At 35.1% G+C, this 23669-nt stretch overlaps 1 protein-coding gene across 1 annotated transcript in view; it reads left to right on the top strand.

The window, feature by feature from the left end:
• The window catches only part of TAF2 (TAF2 RNA polymerase II, TATA box binding protein (TBP)-associated factor, 150kDa), a 63736-nt gene that overhangs the window by 24609 nt on the left and 15458 nt on the right, over positions 1–23669 (top strand). The window contains exons 12-22 of the mRNA XM_009706598.1: positions 1374–1528; positions 3708–3822; positions 3923–4032; positions 4804–4869; positions 6709–6961; positions 10350–10490; positions 11843–11953; positions 13604–13797; positions 14387–14526; positions 20328–20397; positions 21958–22067. Of these exons, the coding sequence (XP_009704900.1) occupies positions 1374–1528; positions 3708–3822; positions 3923–4032; positions 4804–4869; positions 6709–6961; positions 10350–10490; positions 11843–11953; positions 13604–13797; positions 14387–14526; positions 20328–20397; positions 21958–22067 (1465 nt within the window). The remainder of the gene's footprint in view (positions 1–1373; positions 1529–3707; positions 3823–3922; positions 4033–4803; positions 4870–6708; positions 6962–10349; positions 10491–11842; positions 11954–13603; positions 13798–14386; positions 14527–20327; positions 20398–21957; positions 22068–23669) is intronic.

Raw genomic sequence — 23669 nt, 5'->3', positions numbered from 1 at the left:
AAACAGGTCATTGTAGGATTCCATTTGTATTTTCAATTTTAGCAGGATAGAACAAATATAAAATGTAGGTCATTTGTGTTAGGCTAAGGTTAGCTATTATACATAACTTGTAATACTTTTTATATATTGCATATTCTCTTTACTGTTAAAGTATTTCATTGCTTTGGGTTATTGTGATCAGTTGTTAACACTGAGGACCTGTTTTACTGACCCTAACTGGTGTTGCTGTGAGTTAATCTAATCAAATTATAAATAATGATAGTAATGAAAATCGAGCTTCTGCTTTCTCCACTATGTAAAAGTTTCAATGCTAGAGGGAGCATAGATCTTTATATTAGAAGAAACAGTTGAATAGAAGATTGTAATTTTATTCTGAAATGCTAAACTTCTGCAGAGTTGTAGTTTTTCTTCTTTACAAAGTATGTTTTGTGACATGCCTTAAAAAAGATAGGGTGCTGTAAACAGACACTCAGTTAGAAACTGAGTGATACCTTTTCCTGTCAACTTCAGGTTTTCGGGGGTGTTTTGTCTGTTTGTTTTGATTTTTTTAAAGGAAGACATGTGTGTGTTTGTGCTAGAGCTGTTATAAGCAGTTGTCAGGTTGAAAATACAGCAGATGCACCTTTTTTGAAGATTTCCTTACATAATTTTTAGTTATTGGTTGCAATTTTTAAAAAGGACTAGCAAAGCAGAGAACCTGATGACTGTTTTATTTCTAAAAAGCAGATATAGTCAGTGATCTGTTTTACTGTAGATAATTTTTGAAAGCTGATGGTCTTTAATGGATTTTGTGTGTGTATATGTGTACGTAACTTTGGGGAAGTTAGTTCTTTGAAAAAGCGCAGGTGGAAAGAATTGGTTAAAAATGCAGCCCTTACCCTCTGCATTATAACTTGGGCAATGAAGGCCACACCTGCTTGCAGTGACTAACCTCACAAATTACATGGTTTTGAAGTATAGAGTAGAAAATGGATGCCAAAAGGTGTTTCTGTATTTCACTTTGAATTCAGCTCTGTTAAAAAGCTGCATGGTAAGTTGTACCTGTAGCAGTGATAAGCAAAGAAGACATTTTTGGTTTAATTTTGTTGCCATTAAACATTTCTCATGTTAAGAAGCTGGGGTTTCAGAGCTTTCTCAGCATCGTGGATGGTTTGCCTTAAGTAAAATACATTTGTGTCTGCAAATCGCAATTTCTGATATGGTCAAGCAAATAATTTTCTGAAATGTCTTGATTTTGAAAAACTTTTTTTTGAGGCCAGTTATCAGAGAATGAGTCTATTGGCCTTTAGTTGCGATTCAGCTGCAACTAAACAGAAAAGCTTATTTTATATATTGAAGTATTTAGTAAAAATAATAACTTTTTATCATTTTAGGTTTTCAACAAGTTGTTGAGTCTGGCCAGCACTGCTTCATCTCAGAAGTTCCAGTCACACATGTGGAGTCAGATGTTGGTTTCCACATCTGGGTTTTTGAAATCTATCTCAAATGTCTCTGGCAAAGACATCCAGCCTTTAATAAAGCAATGGGTGTATCCTTTTTATTCTTGGTCTGGATTGTTAATATGGAGAATGAATTTGGTTTTTAATTGGCACTATTAAAGGAACGTGAATAAAAGTGTGAAATATGTTTCCTTAAAATGGTTAAGCACATTATTCTTTGAATTAGATATATATATGAGCCACAGGTTCACACTCCTTTTGTAGTCATTTAGAGTATACTGGCTTTTTTGTGTGTTCTTTGTTAGAAGGAGTTTCATGATTTTAGGTTTTACTTTGAAAGAAACACAAGAACTCTGCTGGAATTTAGGGCCAAATTATACTAAAGGGATTCCAGAGGAGACTGCCCATAGAAATATGCTGAAGTCTGACATGGAAAATGCTATAGTCTGGTGCATTTTAAGATGTGATTTCCAGTAAATCACCATTAAATAAGTCACCTTAAGTGCAGATTGATAGTTTAAAATATGCTAACATTTAATAGCTTGTGTTAATATTACCATTTCGGGTAAAATAAACCTCTGTGTGTTGATTCTTCAAATTTCAATGATATTAGTCAAGAAATAGGGTTTCTTGTTTTGGATTGATCTGAGGGTAAATTTGAATTTGCTCCATTTAACGTGTTTAATTGGTAGTTTTAATTAACATGACTGCAGGCTAGAATCATGCATGACTGCAGCAAAACCGTACCTTACTGTTCTAACAGAAAACAAAAGTAGGTATTTATATTTAGACATTATTTATTCGAGCTGACTTAAGAATGTTCATGCATCTCAATACCTGGCTAAAAAACACTGTATAATTAATATTTATAGAGTAATATGAAAAGTTAGTATTTTATCTGCATGAAAAGTATTCATAAAGTATAAATACACATTATTCTAATTTCCATACTTAGTGGTGCCAAGCACTTGAGGAATATAAGGGCTCTATATGTACATATATTCACATTGCAACTATACCTACATGTCGACATTACTATCTGATCTGGGTGAACCTTAACCATGTCTATTCTGTAAGCAAGGAAGAATTGTAAATCTCAGATTTGGGGATTTTTCAGCTTCTCTGGACTTTGGCCCCAAGGCTGATCCTGTTAACTGTAGCATATGTTTAATCCTGTGGTTGCAGCCTGCAGACCATGCTTCAAACACTGTTACACCTGTGATAGCAGATTTTTCCACCTTGTAAGTCCACAGCAGGTCTTTGATTGTTTGGGAAGGTACCTTACTACTATTAACTAGCACTGTCTTATGCTATTAACAAATGCTATGTTGATGCTGAGTTTGTGCTGAAGAAACCCCTAAAAATGCCTTACTCTGTACTTGATGATAAAAGTCACAGACTTGTATGAAGGCAGCCACCATGAGCAGAACTAGTCTGAAGTATCTAGCCAAATGACCATATTTTGGGAGATAAGTTAATAATGCATGTATGATAAGAATTTGAATGTGGAAGCTCCTCCCTTAAATACAGGGCATGAAAGAGCAGGTTTTCCTTCCCTCCTTTTGTCTTAGATTGTCAGAGACTTTTGGGAGAATGTGCTAGACTAAAATACTTCATTCTAGTGTTTTAGTTTTACTATAAATAAAATGTAGTAATGGCTGTCATACAAATAATGAATGAAAAAGTTATTCACAGGAACAGTTGACTTGAAGAAATTGTTGCCTGGGATAAAAATGCAGAGTGAGATCATTTCTTTTTATCAGTCATATTGTATACTGTCATGTATATGTGAGCTCATACGTATATACACACACACATATGTGAATACTCACAATGACCCAGTTTGAAGAACTGCAATAAAATAATTCAGTTAAATATAACATAGGTAGAAAACAGAAATAATAAAACAAATCATATTGAAATTACTGAAGTTTTACTCAATTACTTTCTCTGAGAGCATGCCAAGGACGTTAGATGTGGTGGGGTCCAGTATAGCTTTTCATAATGACTTTTTTCTTACCAGATAATTTTCATTGTACTTCAGTTTTTCTTTATAAGATACATGATTGCACATTAAGGAACTGTTTAAAGAAAAAAAATCTTAAAAAGTTCATGAATGAACATAAGTGTTTCATTTCCTGATATCCTTGGGATGGGAAATTCTAGGAATAAAGAAGCATAAAGCAAGTGTAAAGAATGGAAACATCGAGAATTAAGTTTGTTTATAACTACTGCATTGTGCACTTGGATTCCTATACTGCTTATTAGGGATCAGAGTGGAGTGGTAAAATTTTATGGTAGCTTTGCATTTAATAGAAAACGGAATGTATTGGAGTTGGAAATAAAACAAGACTACACATCTCCTGGGACACAGAAATACGTGGTAAGTTCAATTTTCCATATTTTACCTATACATACAAGTATGATGTATATATTAATAAGCATAATTTTAATGTTAATAACAAAATCTTGTGAACTTGAAGGGTCCTCTTAAAGTGACAGTGCAAGAACTTGATGGATCATTCAACCATACATTGCAGATTGAAGAAAACAGTCTTAAACATGATATACCGTGCCATTCTAAAAGCAGAAGGTAAGAACTAAAATACAAACTGCAAGTATTTTTAGTATAGATATGTGAAAACATAGTGCCTTTGATTATAATTATATACTTTTTTAATTTTGTGTTTGTATTTTCTTAATCTTACTGAATAAGATTTACCTGTGATGTAAGGGGAGACCATAGAATTTACTACTGTTTACGCACAGCAAGAAACCTTACATTTTATATGCAGTTCTTCATTATAAGTAATTTTGTAAAAGTTTTATAAAGAGTTTATTTAGAATGAGTTGAATGAAGACTCTAATTAATCAAAGTATTCAAAATGCCTTTGAATGGGAAAGACAAATTAGAGAGAAGACAAACATAGGCCAGAGGTGTACCTCAAGTGATACATGAATGAAGCACTTGCATAGTTTTCCTTTTCTGTTAAGAGTGCCAGGGCTGTTCACTAAACCTAATGAGCAAGAGAAGTAACATACTTCCCAAAGAGATTCTCTGTGTTTCCTAATGGATTTTAATAACTACTTTGAACTCTGCTTCTCAAAGTTGTGTGCCTATGTGTAATGGTAAAAATGATGACAGTCAGGTTTAAACCAATGTAAAGTATTGGTGATTATTATTTGAACAAAATTGATGTATAGCTCAACTTTGTGACTATTTTTTACTGGACAGAGCATTATTTTTCGGTGTTGTGAAATACATAGAGAGTACTTTTGCAGGCTTAAGCTCCATTTATAAACATACCTTTGCTAGTATGGTAATTAATACTTGTTTTTTTTTCTATTTTGTCTTTTTTAATAGAAATAAGAAGAAAAAGATTCCACTGATGAATGGAGAAGAGGTGGACATGGACCTTTCTGCTATGGAGTAAGTTAGCTTGTTGGAGTTTCTCAGTGTAAGACTGAGCCATGTTCCCCTTGTCTAAAGCATGCTATTTTGAAGGATTTGGTAGTAATGTTGTACTTTGTTATATGACTGGCGAATTTCAAGACCGTACCACATTTCTTTGCCTTCTAATGATACGTTTCAGCTGACTTTATAGATAAAATGTAAACAAGAATTTGCTTGAAACAAACTAGGAGCAATTTTTGTTGGATGTCGATGAAGACCATTTAACTGGCACTAAGACAGACAAGTTCCTAAAATCTGTGTTTAATTATGAAAGAATCCTTTTAGATTGAAAATAAGTGATGAAATGCTTCAAACTGAAATTCGTACTGGCATTAATTTCAGTTGGAACCGTTCAGCTCTTTGGAAGCAAATTCTTGCTCAATGTAAATACCTGCTTTACCCTCCTTGAGTTGGAGCCAGTGGTGCTCTCAGAAATACTGCAGGTGTTGGTACCTTGTTTGCTGGCTGAGGGAAGTAAATAATCTGCTCTTGAAAACTAATGGTGTCTCTTTGAAAGATAGATTGCTTGTCACCTTGGAGTGTTGGAGATTCTCGTAAATTTAACCTCGTCTAAAATATGACAAGAAATAATTTTATAAGTGATATTTTCATTGAGCAAGTTCTTGTTATCATTTCTATATGATAGCTGGCATGAATAAATAGTCTTTGTATTTAAGGGCAATTAGCATAAATATTTGTGAGTAGTTCTGGTGAGTTATGTTCAGGTAGCTGTTGCATTACACTAAGCTGAGACTTTAATGACCTTCTCAAAACTACGTTTGAACTGATAGATGATTTTATGCAAGTCACTTACACTTTGTTTACCTGCTGACCTTCTAATCTGCAATACTGTCATTCTTTTGTCCAGTTTGGACTCCTCTGCTCCAAGCATGTATGATAATGTTTGTTCTTTTCTATTCTCCTACATTTGTGTATGCAGTCGTCTTTTCACTATCCTTTCTTCTTTAGCTGCTATCTTGACAGTAATTGTAGGTATTCTACAAATGTATACGGAAATATGCATCATATTTATAATGATGCTCTTTTCGTCGTTCCAAACTCTCTCGTAATTCTATGCCTGTATCGCTGTTAAGAATTTTATGTGGAAAACTGAGTAAGAGACTTTATTATATAGTTTGTGCTTGTTGCTGCCACAAATTACTTCTGCAGTCATGATGCTGTGTGAATACTACAGTACAAAATGCTTGTTTGGGTGGAATACAACTGAGTAATTTTATCTGTAGGACTAAAATTTCAATCCTGTCTGTTGATACTTTCACTTTTATCATCATTTGACTTGGCATTTGCATGGTTACCCTTGTCAGCTTTCAACATCATAACATGTGTGTGTTTGTAAAGCACTTTCACATCTATTGATTAAAAATAGTATATATAAAAATGGTTGTTTAGTATCAGATTTTCTTCGTTGGATTTTTTTTCTGAAGTTTTAAAGAGTAGAAGGTGATAAAGTGCTGCTTACTTATGAAAGTTGTAGTGTCTGAAGAAGTAGAATTAAGTGTATTGAAATTATACAGTAGTTTACCATGAACTAAGATCTGTAGGTATACTAAAACACTGTATTTACTTTGATGTGTTAAAGGTTTGGACTGATTGCCCTGGGAGGCTATAAAATTGTCATCCTAGAAGCAGGAGATCAGACAAGTTGACTTTCAAAAGTCCCTTGTAACTTAGATTCTTTTATGGTTCTTTGAATCTAAATACTTCAAAAATAACTCATAAGAAGTTAGAACATCTTTTGAATTTCTACTGTCTTGAAATGTTGTAAGCTATTAACATTTTTCATATCTGTCTTAGTGCTGATTCCCCTTTGCTCTGGATAAGAATAGACCCCGATATGTCAGTACTGAGGAAGGTAGAATTTGAACAATCTGATTTCATGTGGCAGTATCAGCTTCGATATGAGAGAGATGTGGTTGCACAAGAAGAAGCCATTCTGGCATTGGAAAAGTTCCCTACTCCAGCATCACGGCTTGCACTGACTGATATACTAGAACAGGAACAGTGTTTCTACCGAGTGAGAATGCTGGCCTGCTTCTGCCTTGCAAAGGTGAGGTTGCGTGGATGGGAGCAAGGGAAGAAATCTGCTAGACATTGTAAACATTTTAAAATGGGTCAAAACTCATCACAGTTCTTAAACTGGCTTGATATTTAGCCTCTTAAAAGTGTTTGCCAAGTATTTTTAACATGACTGATTTGAAAGGAAAGCTGAATTATTTTAGTCTGTAAATGGAGACTGCAGAAGGCTTTCATAATTGTCAAAATTGAGATGTCAGACATGAAAACCACAAGGGATTTTTCCAGATTTCATTAAGTGGCAGAAATAAAAGACTTTTGTTTCATTTTTTTCTGAGCCAAAGTGTATTTTTTTTATTTTACTGGGAAGTTCCTTGGCCTGTCTGTTGAGAACTCTGAAGTGCTGAAATTCATGTGTCTGTCTAATGTGAATTCAGATTATTGTTCTGTAATGTTTCAGATTGAATAGGGGCACAAAATAATCATGTTGGTCTGCAATTAAATATTAAAAAGCCAAATAATTGCCTTGAAAAGGGAAGATCTTTTTTGTTTGGACACAAAATTAGCATTAAGAATGAAAATTAGAGAACCCTGTAAAACAACTGGGGTTTAGAATAGAAGAATAAGAATTTCTGAAAAGGCATGCTGTTGACATACTTTTATGGACATAAAGGCATACTTACTGACATTTTGTAGAGTTCAGATTATTGGCATGTAGCTTGCTTTCTGCTGTGTACCTGTTGAGAATAATTCAGTACCTGTATAGAAATAAATCCTTTGGCCATGTTGAAAATCAAAATCCAATAAATGTTTGTGACAAAGTATTTTAATAATACGAAACACTGATGTAATGCTGCCAGTGTATGTGCTAGTATTGGTGCTGCCAGTATCTAACTTTAAAATATGCACATTTCATAATTAATTCACTTGGAATTTTTAAAAGTGTATATTCCATGGGTAAACATTAGAACAGCAGTTGTTACAATGTTTAAATGCAATATTTTTTCTGTCTTTATTTCAAATTCTGAGGCAGTTGGGCAGCAGATAGTCATCACCAATTTTGCTCAGTTACAGTTGTATGAAAAATCTTGGTTGTTGACTTACAGAAAAAAGGTTATAAAGCTAAGCAAAAAGTATGACTGTGACATTGAATCAAAGTGAAGGAGCATTGCAGGACAGTTATAGATATATTTATGTAAGTTACTGAGGAGGAAAGTGTAATATATTATATTACTAGTTCCGACATCAGGGCGTTAGTAAGAATGACTTTCTGTTGTCATTAATTTTCTCAGTTGGTAAATATTCAGGATTTGTATTTTTAATTGAAAAAAAGCCAAGTCCCTCATATTTATTAGGAGAAGGACTCTTTTTGTTGATTTGCAACTTCTAGCTGGATTGCGGTTACTGTTGTAAAACGCTCTTGGTGTTTTACAACAAGTGATAGGTGACAATGCAATTATAAAACTGAATTTACAACACTTTCTAATTGTACTGTATACTCCATTGTAAAATAGCACTTCAGTCTCTAAGGCATTAAGTATCCAGGTAACATATTAAATCCTCATTGATAAAGAAGTTAGTAGATGTGTGTGTCTCTGCACACACACACGCTTTGCTGAACAGTTCATGAGAAATAACCCTACAGAGAAAGGAGAAAACAGTGTCACAATATTAATTCCTGGGAGTATGCAGGCTGATTTTCCTCTTCAGATCCATTGCAGTGTTGGTGATGTGCTGTAAGGTTCAAAAAGGCAACACCACCGCAAACTGCCCCTCTCAAACACTGAAGAGTTTCATAGCTGCTCATGACAGTTACATCTTAGGTCAGTTTTTTATGCTATACTGAATGGAAGGATGCAGAAATAGAGTGTACCTGCTGATTTTTTTTAAGTAGAAATAATGCAAGACAGACTACTTGCATTATGGTGTGGGGAATGTGCAAATACATGTAATTCAGAGCATATAGTGTATCAGTAGAATACATAGAAAACTTGGATTCTGTCAGTATTTAAAGAGAAATTCAAATAAGTCAGAATACATAAGACCAAAAAATAATGAAAAGATAGTGGTTTAACTGCTGTTGATTTAATTTGAAAATATTGTTGTACCTCTATAGATTTTTGCAAAATTAAAGACTTAAAATAAGTAGAAGTTAAGAAATATTTATAAATTTACACCGCAATTTTAATGGAATAGTGAATATCTTGTAAATATAGTAAACTCTGATAATATTTTGGGGGTTGGGTTTTGTTTCACACTGCTACATAAATTTCACATTTGCAGTTTTAAGTTCATCATCATAGTGTCTAAAGGTCTTTGAGATTAAGCTTCCTCTGCAGGAAGAATCGTTATGTACCTTACAGAAAAAGCTATACCTGCATCTTTAGTTCAAAGGCTTCAGTATTACAGAGAACATCTACTCTGACTGCAGTATTTTCTCTCTCTGACTTTGCTTTGAAGCCTGAGTTAGTGGGGAAAATGGTTTTCAGTAATAAAGCACCCATCTTATCTAAGAGTAATACTGAAATGGATTGTTACCCATCTTCTGAGAGCCTCTTCTTTTCTTTCTCTTACTGTGTTTGTAATACTCTTTGAAACAAGCTAAACAATTTAGAAGGAAATCATCAAATTCATTTTCTTCTGGGTGAAAACAGATTTTTCCTTAGTTTGTCATGGGTCTGTAACAATGGAAACTCCTGCTACATTGTGCATTGACACCATTTGTTTGTGCGTGCAATCAGTCAGGCTTAATCTGTCATCAGGCATAGGTGTTCTTGTCTGCAGGCTTTCATTGCTCCACACAGCAAATGTATGAAACCCAGGATGCTGGGAAGGCACAAAAGCAGTTTTGTCTTTGTGGAACGTTACCACCTTACACCAAAACAGACTATAGCAATAAATTTGTCTTGGTGCACAGTCTCTTTGTGAATTATTAGCTGACTGGCCTTTCACTTTAGGGGTGGTCTTTTAGTCTTAGGGTGGCTGAGGCCTACTTAAAGTCTAGGCTGAGGTTACTGGCAGGGTAAATTTGGGAAGTTGGTATTGAAAAAGCCTCTTCCATCACTGGCTTCTGTAGAGTCAGAAAACTTGGCTTAGTAAACACAGAATTTTCATCTAAAGTATAAAAGAGAAAATAATTAAGAACAGAAGTTTATCATGGAAAGATAATTAGTTGCAGACATCTTCCAAGTGGAACAATTTTCATAAACGTTACCTTTAATGTAGAGAAGATATATTGGGGATGGCAGTGAAAACTTAGCTAATATAAGATAATACATTAATGAAAATATGTATCCATTTGAAGGACAGTATGTTCTTGGCAATTATCCTTTTTGATTATGGGAAATGTGTCTTTTTCTACAGCCAAACTAAACTTGCAGTGGTGATATTAATATGATTTCCCTTCCCCCCTAATTATACAGATTGCAAATTCCATGGTAAGTACATGGACAGGACCACCAGCCATGAAGTCACTCTTTACCCGAATGTTTTGTTGTAAGACTTGTCCAAACATTGTGAAGACCAACAACTTCATGAACTTTCAAAGCTACTTTCTGCAAAAGGTAAAATTAATGTTTTCCACTGAACGTTTTAAAAGAAATGTCAAAATACAAAAATGTTGCTATGATTGACAACTACCAGAACGTGGATAGCACAGTCTTGCTTTACCTGTTCATAAAAATCCAAAATAACTAGTTCTTTCTTACATGGCATGTTTGTTCCATCTTAGTCAAAAATCAGTTAACACAATTTTAGTGAATTTTTTTGTTGTTGTTGTTCTGAGTAGCTGAAGTTAAATTAGCAGTTTCTTCAGAAGAATGGAATACCTATAATAATTATTTGTAAATATTTGTGAGCTCATTCTTAAATACAATGTATTGTATAGTAACAAAGCTACTCCTTTGGTATTTCTTAGGTGAATTCAGCAGCTGTCTTTATTAATTAATGGCAATAATATCATACTGCAAATAAAATCTTAGAAATCTTATCTTAAGTTGGTGGGCTTTTTAATTCAAGGCACTGCATAATTTTTCTTGCCCTCTCCTTTCTGTTAGTTGTCAACGTCATGTATTGCTGCAGCTTATTTGGATGTTAATGCAGGTTTTTTTGCTGGGACCGGTAGTTGTTGGTTATACAGTGGACTAAAAAATGAATTACAATGGTTTTCTCTCAGGATTCACTTTATAATTATTGGATGATTGAGTCCTTATTTCACAGATTTCATATTCCTGATTAAGGAGAAAACTCAAATTTTGTTTTCTTACTCTGTCCAAAACTGTTTGATCCTTCTCCCCATGTGTGTTTCTTGGACTTTCTTTTCTATTTTTCTGCTCTTTTTGGCATTGTTCATTCTTTCCCATTAAATATTACACTTTTCTCCGTTTTAATCCCATATCCCAGGTTTATAGACCTGGAGTAAGACTCCTGAATTTATGTGAGTGAAGCCTAGAGAGCTGCTTAGCTCATTCTAAAATAAATACCTAATCAGGCTAATGCCTGTCTGGCTAATAATTCTTCAGGCTTCACTGACTGTATTAAATTAATACCTCTCAATGATAATGGAAGCTTAGACATCATGTTCACATGAAAACACCCAAATTCACTGTCTGTCTTTGAATTAGTTCCATCATCAATTTCTGTGTTTTGTTATTTTTCATGTTAACTTTTTGATAGTGCCTTGACTAGTTTTTTTTCAAGTGTCTGCACTGTGACTAATTATTGAGTAATAATTACAACATTTATTTGATCTGAAAATTAGACATCATGTGGTATGATTTTCAAAAAGCATTTAAATACAACTTTTCAGAGATTTGCTATTGTAAAATTTTTCATTGCTCATTTTCAGGCTGTAGCTCTTTCAGGGTGTAACTATCATTTCATTGATAAGAATGATGTTATTAATTTTATTACACAGACTATGCCTGTTGCTATGGCCCTTCTGAGAGATGTTCACAACCTCTGTCCTAAGGAGGTTTTAATGTTTATTTTGGATTTGATCAAGTATAACGATAACAGGAAGAATAAGGTAAAGAATGTGTTTATTTTAATCTCTCAATTTTTTGTTGAAAAAAGTCTTACTTAATATACTGCTTGATGTTTTATGCCACTGATGTAAATATCTGGCTAGGAAGGCTGATGAAAAGGTGATACATTAAACTAAACAATAGATGTTACAGAATGTTCTGTAGCTGACATTTCTGTGGCACCATTTCTTGGATGTTTCCAAGCTATTTGTGCTTGTTGACTTACTAAGGATCTGCCTGTCTTCATTTGCACACACTTTTCTTGCTTTAGTCTTTTTCATTCAAGACCCATGTGTTTTGAGAAAATGTGCATGAGGCTAACATGTAGCATGCAAAGTTAAGTACTGGTTTGTTGGGGGTTTTATTTCAACTTGGGAAAAGTATTTGAAAGAGCAAGGAAAGGAAATAATCTTTTTTTTAACAATATACAGGACTCTGGGATTCTGGGTTCAGAATGTCAGCTCTAGCTAACAGAACTGGATTGTCTTCATCTAGTTAAATAACAGCTGAAACCTGGGTTAATGTTGTTCCATCACTAAATTGGTGGAGTATGAGTGGGAAGTGTTGTCATCTAAAGTTCCTTCCCACACAGACCACCTCTGAAGGATGATTAGATGACCTTTAAGATCATGAGATGACACAAAATTCCATCTGCCTAGCTACAGAGGAAGTCTACAACTGCTAGGAGCCTAGTATAATCTTCCCAATTAAGTACCCAAAGTTAAGTGGAACAAATCTGAAGTGTCTTAAACCACACTTTCTTGTACGTAGAAACACATACTGTAGTAAGACACTTGTTGCAAGATTACTGAAATAAGAGGATGATAGAAGGTGGAGAGGTAGAGAATTATACACGTGAATTCAAGCACCAGTAGTCACAGAATGTGGTGAGTTGTGCTAACATCTGCCCGCTACCAAAGGAGAGATCCTCCCTCACTTTTCCACATGTTCCTTCCATGCACGTATTTGACATCATCTACTATATCTGACAGATACTGGGTTTGTTTAGATTAAATTAACTAATATTCAGATCGAGTACTTTTTTTCTGCTTTTTAAATTTTATTTTTATACTTTTTGCTGCTTACTAGCACAACCAACAAATGCAACAGCCAGCATAATGGAAGGGGTGAAACTGTGAGTCCAGGTAAAAGGAGCAAATTGAAGAAGCAAGATTTTCCTCACTAAGCAGCAGTGAGCCCATTAGTTCACCTCAGAAGCTTATGAAGTTGCTATCTAGATAAACTATCTGATTTTCTGAGGTGCTAAGCATCCATTAGCCTTGGTAACCTTGGTACTGAACATAGAAACAGACAAGTAGTTTTAGATGCTCACATTTAGAAATGATAGCTTTTATTTTCTGTAAATGAAGACTTTCAATGCCTGATTTTTTTTCCATTTTTATAAAAAAATGTATCGCTATTAATATGCTCTTATTACAGAGTGAAGATTAATGATTGATAGTATGTCTGCTTGCTCAATCACTCTCAAATCCATTTTCAGAACAAATTTATTCCTGTTTTGCTTTCTCATGCAGTTTCTCACATGGTTTTTGTTTTAAGTTCTTGTTCTGTAACAGTGCATCAACATTTCTTAGCTCTTACGGAATATATATTGTTGTATTTGCTTGTGTTTAAATGCTATTTTTATCTAGTTTTCAGACAACTACTATCGTGCTGAGCTGATTGATGCCCTAGCCAACTCTGTAACTCCTGCAGTCAGTGTGAACAACGAAGTTCGAACATTGGATAACTTAAATCCTGATGTTCGACTTATTCTTGAGGAAATTACCCGTTTCCTAAATATGGAGAAGCTTCTTCCCAGTTACAGGCATACCATTACCGTCAGGTGTGGTTTAGTAATTGTTGTACATGTGAAGAGAGCAGACACATTAATGCTACTTTTTTGGGTTTTATGTACACTTCTGTAGTTAGTATTTGAGATTTCAGCTTGTGTGTCTTAATCTGAAATGTGAAATTCCTTCCAGTTTCCAAAAGCTGATAGTGCAAGTTTGTCTTGATTGCTTTATTTTTCGACCTTAATTTCTATCAGTGTAGACTTTCCATAGCAGGCATAAGTTGATCATACTTGTGCCTCTTCTTAAAGAGTATTTATTAAAGTTTTGCAAAAGGTAACCTTTTAACAATATCTGTAGAGTACACAACATAATCTGAGCTGTGTTTTCTCTGTAAGTTGGTACAGTTCTACTGAAACCAAACAATGGATTTGACATGGTGGGGAATTTTGTTTGTGTTTCTGCCTAATTCAGAGCTAATGAAAGCTATATGTTAATGCTGTGAAAGTAATTATAACATGTTAATTTGGATAATATAATTCTAGAAAAATTGCAATACTTGATTTTAAAGAAAAAGATTTTATTCTTCTTGACTGACGTTCCGTAAACCTAATGTAAATTTCCTCTTTCTACCATACCTAGCTGTCTAAAAGCCATTCGAGTGCTTCAGAAGAATGGTCATGTTCCAAGTGATCCTGCTCTTTTCAAGTCATATGCAGAATACGGGCACTTTGTAGATGTCCGAATAGCAGCATTGGAGGCTGTGGTTGATTACACAAAAGGTACTTTTTTCAAGTGTTCTGACGCTTTATAACACTTGTGATATAGTACAAAAATGTAATGCTTACCTCATTAATATTAGGTTGAAATAGTGTCCGCCAGAAGAGCTTATGTGGTGACATGTATTGATAAGAAGCTGAGATTTCTATTAATGCTTTGTCCTAGAGAATGCACGTTTTGATGTGGTGAGCATTCTTTCTCAGTGTCTTGCAAATTGAATCAGATACCAAAGTTTTGAAATAATGAGTAGACAGCACAATGACTAGTGGTAGGGGAGTTTGGTAATTTCTTTTTAACAACTTCATTTTCAGTGATTTTGGTTCATTTGAGTTCAGCCATAATTGCTAATCAAAGTTTTGCTTTACCTTTATCTCTTTATTTTGATTTTTGCATGCATCTTATGGTTATAAATTTGGGAAACTTAGATTATTTTAAAGATTATTGGTTGATTCTGCTTTGCTGTTCCTTATACATAGCTTATGTTTGTGAGATGTTTCCATTCTTTTAATATTGTCTTTATTTCAAAACTTTGAAGTTGTAATTCAATACTAACAGATTTTCTAGAGGTAGTTAGAAATTATAGCTTTAATGATACACATTTTATAAAGTGAATTTAGTACTACATTGGACTGTTTATTTATTTGGGTTAGTCTTTCTCAGTTCAGCAGATTTGTGATAGTTCTTGTGTTTGAAGGGTTATCCCTATCAAAGTGGCCAAATCCTTCAATTCTTCCTCTATGAGCAGACTGACGATTCTAGACTTCTAATTATTCTGCCTCAAATTTCATGTTTTCATTTTCAGGGTAATGGAGAGTTTCCTTTGCTTTTTGCATGAATAATTGTTTTCCCTTTTTTATAAGCACTTTATTACTTTGATCTTATTGCTGTCATTCTGTCCAAAGACTTCTCAAACTAGATAGACAGTGGGAGGTTTTAAGGCAATTGGACCTTGAGTGAACGCATCTGGCAGAATTCAGAATTGGACTGTCATACAGAAAAGCTAATAACTTCAAGGGAGACGGTACACTGAACATCACTCTGAGGCTCAGTCCTCAGTCTTGTAATTCACCAGTCATTCTGGATCCATAACCCACTGCACATACACCATTTGGTGACCCTGTCAGTGATACCCAACTAGAATTCAGAACTCTACTGGTGCTGTGCATCTCCCTTTCTGTTAGGCTACTTGCTTTGTTCCTCCCTTCATGGAGTGTTAATGGAAAGATTTGCTGGAGAATGGAAAGCTTACTCATCAGCTTGCTTCCTTTAGAATAATCTCCTCACTAATTCATCCCACTCTTTGGAAAGACAAACTGATAGAAATAATATTTTCTCATTAAATTCTTGACATTTTATGGATGGTTTTTATAGTTAATAACTGACTTGGATAAGAAAATGTTTGTACTGTAAAGTAATATAGCACATCTTTAAAACAGCTGATCAAATGGATTGGTGTATAAGCAAGATAGGGTGAGTTGCTTGAAATACTCTACAGGAAGGTAAAACTTGAATGGTAAAAAGTAGTAGAAAGATTACTTGAAGAAATCAGTGATTGAGCTGAATGTAATTTTTGACTGAGCTCATCATGAGATCTGGAAATGATGGATTAGAGTATTACTGTACCTAACTGCCTTGCCCCTTGCCAACGGCTTTTTCTGTGATGCAGAGGTAGCAGATGCCAATATCTATCTGCTATGAAGTCACTACAATTCACAACACAGCCTGCTATCTAACTGGTCATCGGTATCATTTCTCAAATACACCCTTCCAGCACTGAACACATTAGCTTCTGCTCCTGCTGTAAGACTGGTAAGTTCTTGGTGGAGGGGTAAATCCAGAAGCTCAGTGTGCTAACTGACTTCTTCAGCTACCGATATAAAAGTTAAAGTTAGCAGTGGTTGTCATGCAAAGCCCTAAACCTGGCTTTGGAAGGAGAAATGATTGGCTGTCTCTTGCCAAGTGGTCTGATTCTAGTTGTTCCTGGTTACCTGGTTTCCAGTTCATACTGGATGTAAACCAGCAGCTATCAAATGCCTGTTGCTTGTGCCAAAGCTGGCTTTTTAACAGTTCTTGTAAAGGAAGTGGACAGACTTTGTAATTTCCATAAAAAGGAAAGTCTGTATTTTCTGGGGCAGTGTGGAACTCCCATGTTTTTCTATCAGCTCTCAGGGTAGGAATAGCACTGACTTTTTTAAGTTACTTTAAAAGAAATAATTTCTCCATGGAACTGAGTAAGTTGTTTTCTTTACTGTTAATAGTAAGGCTTTTTTTGAGACACGGTAACTCTGTAAAATGCTTGAGGCAGCATATAAGGACTTGGACAGTTGATCTAAAGTGACTTGAAGTGAACGGGGTTAATTAACTTTGTAAAGTTAGCTTCTGATAGTTATATGTAAACAACAAAGCAGTTGCATATTTTGAAGAGGTAAGAACAAACCTTTCTAAATAAATACCCATGATTATCTAATCTAATGAATGCTAAAGTTTAGGGTCTCAGAGATGCTCTACTTTAATTGAGAACTGATACACCATCTCTTGTAATTTGAAAAAATCTCAAGAGGATTTTTACTTTAGAAAGCAATCACTTGTTTTCATGTCTACCAGAAGTATGAAAGACTGCACATCTTTCTTTTCCCACAGCCTTCTCCTAGACAAGCTGGCAAGATAGAGCTTGAATGGGCGGTCTGTGAGATGGGTAGGAAACTGGGTTATGGGCCGCACTCAGAGGATGGCTGTCAATGGTTGTTACTCAGGCTGGCAGCCTGTCACAAGTGGGATCCTCCAGGGAACACCTTCATAAGTGATCTGGACAACAGCATTGAAAGCTCCCTCACCAAGTTTGCTGATGACACTAAACTGGGTGGCGAGGTGGACACATCAGAAGGGAGACTCATCTTACAGAGACCTGGGTAGGCTGGAAGAGTGGGCTAGCAAGAGCTGTATGAAGTTTAACAAAGACAAGTGCAAGGTCCTGCACCTGGGACAACATAACCAAAGAGCCCAGTACAGGCTAGGATCTGTGTGGCTGGGGAGCAGCGTCGCTGAAGGGGGCCTGGGGGTGCCAGTGGACAGCAAGCTGGCCATGAGTCAGCAGTGCGCTGCAGCAGCAGCGAAGGCAAATTGGATCCTGGGCTGCATCCGCAGGGGCCTTACTAGCAGAGAGAGAGAGATGCCATCATCCCACTCTACTGATCGCTCGTCAGGCTGCGCCTGGAGTACTGCATCCAGTTCTGGCCCCGACAATTTGAGAAGGATGTGAGCAGGCTGGAGAGGGTCCAAAGGAAGGCCATGAAGATGATCAGAGGGCTGGAGAACCTGCCCTGTGAGGGAAGATTGAAGGAGTCAGATCTTTTCTCCCTGGAGAAGAGAAGGCTTGGGGGGACTTCATCCCAATACTCCAGTACTTAAAGGGAAGGTACAAAGAGGGTGGAGGCCCTCTCTTCACGAGTAGCCACATGGAGAGGATAAGGGGCAAACAGGTACAGGTTGCGCCAGGAGAGGTTTCACCTTGATATAAGAAAGAAATTTTTTACAGTGACAACAGTCAGTCAGTGGCACAACCTCCCCAGGGTTGTGGTGGAGTCCCCATTGCTGGAGGTTTTCGAGGTGCAATTGGACAGAGTGCTAGATAATCTCATCTAGGCCCCCTTTCCTACAAAAGGTTGGACCAGATGATCTTTTGAGATCCCTTCCAAACTGGGCTGTTGTACGAGCCTATGATTCTTCTGGCTAATAAGATTTGTTCTGCCCAAGGTCAGGGTTAATTTGTCATTGCTCCCCAAAATGTTCCATAGTTGCTCTGTAAGTTTGAAGAGCAGGTTAAATGCATTAGTAGCAAAATCTTGGAAGTCTAGCAAGCCTAGTTTACACTATAAGGAAAATAGTAAGGAAAACTTACTTTATTTCAAGCCAAAATAAGTTTAAGAAGCAAAGAAGACTTTTTTTTAACCACAAAAGTATGGTGTTTCTTGGTTCTTTTATCCAGTACTGTCAGCCTAAAGGATTCATGTCCTAGACTTCTCATTTTCTAATCACAAACCATTTTAAAATCTCTTTTGTTAGCAGTTGAAATAATTGCAACCTGCTTATGATTGTGACTTAATGTGTTCGCCATGTTGTGAGTCTTTGCTGCATGGTTATACAATATTATTTTTCTTAGATGCAAACCAACTTTTGTATGCAGTGTTCTATCTGCCTTCTATCCTAGACAAAGTAGCTGCCAGGAAAAAGAGCTATGCATGGAGTTCAGCACAGGCAGTCACTAATCTCTTGAAAGTATGTCCTAGAATTTAAAAAAAAGATTTAAAAAAAATTCTCTGATTTTTTTTAAGGCAAATTTGAGATTGCAGTTCTGGTCTGTATGGATACAGATTTGCTCTGGCATCATCCAGAACTGTGTAGCTGTGGTCTAAATGGTGTAGAACATGAGCAAAGACATTCTGCCTCTAAACAGGGCTTGATAGCCCAGTTCAGTGCCTCACCAGTGTAACCACTTTTGTTTTGAGTGGTTTGTAGGAAGTGCAGAACTGACTTGCAAGTGGCCTGCAAAAGACTATTCAGCTGTCTTCGAAGCAATATTATAATGTAGTTTTTAATTGCTTGGCTGCCTCCTCCCAACCCAGGAAGAGATCTTATGTTCTAGTTGTCTCAAGTAATTAAAGAACTTCTAATATAACTGAAGTGCTGATTCTCATAATATAATTTAAATAATTCCCTCTTTCTTTAAAAGCAACTTACCCTAGTGAAATAACAAGGGAATAATAGTTATTAGAATTGGTTGGACTAGAAAAGTTGTATTTAAAAATTGTTGCCTGTGAACTGACTGAAATCAGGAAGGAAAGTTGAACTGAGGTATTTAGAACTGAAAATACAGTAGGCTTGAGGAAGAAAGAAATACATTGTTAGGACCACAAAATGGAAAGCAACAGATATGTTTTTGGAGCTGTCTATACAGGAATGATTCATACACCCCAAATTCTGAAGTAAAGCAAAACCTAAGCAAGCTCTGCATTGTTTTGAGGAAATGAGAAGAGAATACTTCTGTAAAGTCTTACAATGATGCATCTGAGAAAAAGATTACATAAAAAAATTTTTTTTTTTGTGTAATTGGTGATGATGATATCCTGTGTTGTTTCGTATTTTACAACATTACTCTGACGATCAAAGGAATTTTGTAATGTAATTTAAATTTTAAACTAACGAGCTGATTTTGTTTCCAACAGTGTCAGTTGTAGTTTTCTAAAATAATGTGCTGATAGATTTCAAAATCGATTTTAATTGAAAAGTATACTGATCAAAGAAACTAAAGCAGGCTACTGAGAGGAGTATGCTTGCCATTTTGTACAAGCCCTGTAGTCTTTCTCTTTCTATCCTGTTTATAGATAGTAATCTTTCACACATTCCTGTGTATGAGAATTGTATATTCTATATTCCCTATAGAAAATAGTATACTTCTGATTGTTGAAAGGATATTTGAATGTATTCATTTTAGGAAACACACAATATCAAGATGATCATTTACTCTATGATCTTCCCAATCAACACTCATGAGTGACGGACTTACCTGCTCACAGTCAAGTTGGTGGTTATTGAACAATTGAGGCATGAAGGAGTTTCATGCACATTTCTATTTCAGTGTAAAGTAAATCACCTTTAACTTTGAATTTGCACTATAATTAATGAAATTCCTCTTTAGTTGCAGTGATTCAAGCTCGATGTGTGCTAATTGGGGAACCTTGTTATTGTCTTGAGCAAAATCCTTCCAGTTTATGTATATTTATAGGCATTTTATTTTTATTTGCAGTGGATAGGAGCTATGAAGAACTACAGTGGCTACTTACTATGGTTCAGAATGATCCTGTACCCTACATAAGGTTAGTGAGTTAATAAAGAGCCAGTATTTTTACTAATGCTGGAACTAAGTAAATTCTTGGCCTGGAATTGCTAGAATAGATCAAATGCTTAACTGCTTATTACTTCTTCACAAAATTGCTTTTTCTACTTGTTATTTTATATAAATTGAAACTTGGTTTGATGTTTCAAGAGTTCACATCTCAAAAATTAATATACTCTGTTCTTATTCTCCATTATATTATTTTTGTCTTTTATGTTCTACCCCTGTGGTGGAAGTCTGAAGTTAGAGGTCGTTTCCTGATCATAAATAAACTATATAAATCTGATGTTGCATATGGCAGAAGGATTTTGTGATATTTAGAAAAGACAAAGGTTGAGACATAGTGCACACAATGTTTTGCCAGCAAGGAGTGTAAAGCAATTGTTAGACTGTAGATGGTGTGAAAGGATAACATGTGGAAATGCTGTGTAATTTCTAGTATTGCCTGTTACAACTTCATTTTCAGCAATGAGTGACTGGATATTTTAGCACATTCATCATAAACCTTTCAACACTGAGGTTCATAATCATTGTTTTTCCCTAACACTTTCTTCTTATGGCCACCATTAAAATACTGAGTTTCAAAGATAAATAGTATTACTTTTACTATCTCTCTATAGGTGATTTCTTACAAACATCTTATCTGCAAGATTGTTCTCTTTTATTTCTGTCATTCTTGCTAATGAAAGTAGATACAGTTAGACTGACTAGAGGAAGTTTAGCTTCAGTCTAGGAAGGATATTTAATTTGATTTGTATCTTTTTAAAGAGGAGTTTAAATTTTGAATTGAGTGCAATATGTAAGCCTCTTCTAAAAGAAAAGAAAAAAAAATATATGAAGAGTTTTCTTGTCCCAAATGTGTAAGACAGCAAGGGGAAAGCTGACTATACAGGGAAGATACTTAAAATATTATGTCATGGAACAAATAATTATTCTCATTCATAAAATGTTTTCAAGGCCAAGTTTAAAGAAAGAAAGTGGGGAAAAATTGATCTCTTTCAGCTCAGTGTGTAAGTATTATAAGCAAACATTATAAGTGCAGAGCCTTTATATATCAGTGTAACTTAAGAGGTGACAATGTTCCTTTCCAGTAAAATGTGCAAGTCACTGGTTTTGGTCCTGCTGTTTTTTATCAGTCATAAACATTTAAAGTTATTTAAAAATTCTTTGGTGTCAATATGTAAGGAGTTTATTTGCCAGTGTGCTCCTTTGTAATTATCAAGTCAGCGTGCAAAAAAGAATGTTACTAAACAGAAGAGCATAGTGTAGCCTACGATTTTGTACCTAACTGTTAAAAATTATGTTCTGCTGCTTTGCACCTTGCCTTTTCTCTTTAAGTTATATTGCCGCTGGTAAATCTGTGTCTGTAAATATTGTGGACAGAAGGAAGAGCTAAAAGCATGAAACATTGATAAAAATTTTGGAAGAAATCTTGTATTTGAATAATTTTGTAAGAATACTGCAACTGAACAGACTTTGTATTTTTAGTGTATTTGTTTAGATTGAATAAAGATTTTTTTTTTTTCTGTTTCTTTTTCAGGCATAAGATTCTGGATATGCTGACTAAGAATCCACCTTTTACCAAGAACATGGAATCCCCTTTATGTAACGAAGCCTTGGTAGATCAGCTTTGGAAACTGATGAATTCAGGTTGGTTTTTTGTTTGTTTGTTGGTTTGATTTTTTTATTATAAGGGTTTTTTAAGTGTTAAAGACTTGCTTTATGCCAAGAGCTTTATGCCCATATGCCAAGAGCTCTCTCAGTTTTTGTAGTTAGAAATTGAAACTTCAGTCTCAGAAGTTCAATATCATGTATGTACCTCCTGAACTTTCTCAGTGACACAGAGTACTAAACCTTGTTTTTCATTCTTTGTCTACTACTGTAGTGTGCTTTGATGTACTTTGGCATAGAATGATTCTTTGACTCAGATGTTCAAAGCAAATGTTTCCTCAAATGATGATTTCTGTGTTACCTTTTTCTTTATAGTTTGCTTTAGAATAGATAGTCTCTCTTTGTCCTCTTCTATTAAACTCTGAGAGAATATGAGAGGATAATATTTTTATAGATAATTTAAATGAGATTTTTTAGAAGTGTATTATAAACTTAAGACTCAATTTGCCTTGTGTGATTAGGAAAGATCCTAATGAGAGAAGGGCTTGCATCTTTACCATTGACCTGTTTTTCATTACTGAAACAGTTTTATCCAGTCCTGACAAACTGCCCTTTAACATCTGGCACTTTACTACATAGATTACACATAAACATTTATATAGCTTTTTTAGGTCATTGAAGACTGTTCTCTGGGTATCATTATTTTTAGTGTTTAAAAGTTTACAGCTACACCCCAGGGGTTGGAGTGGGGAGACTACTAGTAGTTCAGTTTCGTAGGATTTGCCAAGTGTCAGGCACAGAAAATAAACAATTTTGATGTTCCCATCAGAGAGTTTGTTTTTGCTTTTTCTTGAGAGAAGAGTGTGTGCAGTGTTACTTACAAGCATTACCTCTTTTTGCAAGTAACAAATAAGGTATACGTTCTTACTATGATTCATGGGGCTTGAAGTACTTAAATTTCTGCACATCAAGATGACATAATGTTTCAATTTATTTTCTGTAAGGGATAACTAGCATTCCAGGGTGCCTTGAAAAAATGTTTGTTAATGTGAGACAAGTTAGTAGCCAGGTTTAAAGCTGCATGATTCTAGAATCATGAGTTGTTTTCATTTAACATAAGCATGTGCAATAGAAAACAGACTGTGATTGATACATGTAATCTTTTTTTTTTCTTCTGTGTTAATCTGCATTAAATTGATAATGCTCCCAAGTTCCAAAGATTGCAGAGAAATTCAACAACCAATTGCATTTAAGCTTAGCTGTTCTGCTGGAAAAGGAGAGAGATATTGAATAGGAATTCATCATACCATTTGAAGATGTACTAGTTTAAGAAGTTGTGTAAATTATTTATTGTTAAAATATTAGAATATTTTTTAAATTAATATTTGTGAATGTGTCATTCTCTGGAGAGTGGAGAGTATTTTAATGTTAGAAATGTCCAGATTGATATTCACATCACTTTCACTTGTAACTGGGTAAGTATATGTACACCTAAGCTTACTCAAAACACTATTTAGCCCCGTGAAACTTAGTAGTTACAGGGACAGATCTTGTAATTTTATTTTATGCAAAGTCTTGCACAGCCACATTAACATGGCAGTTGGCACATGTGTGTCTTGTTTACCAGATACAGTTCTATTC

The sequence above is a fragment of the Cariama cristata genome, unplaced genomic scaffold (assembly GCF_000690535.1).
Source record: "Cariama cristata isolate BGI_N322 unplaced genomic scaffold, ASM69053v1 scaffold14868, whole genome shotgun sequence".
NCBI lineage: Eukaryota > Metazoa > Chordata > Aves > Cariamiformes > Cariamidae > Cariama > Cariama cristata.
Note: the sequence above shows the minus strand (reverse complement) of the source record. Positions and strands in the feature narration are given on the sequence as shown.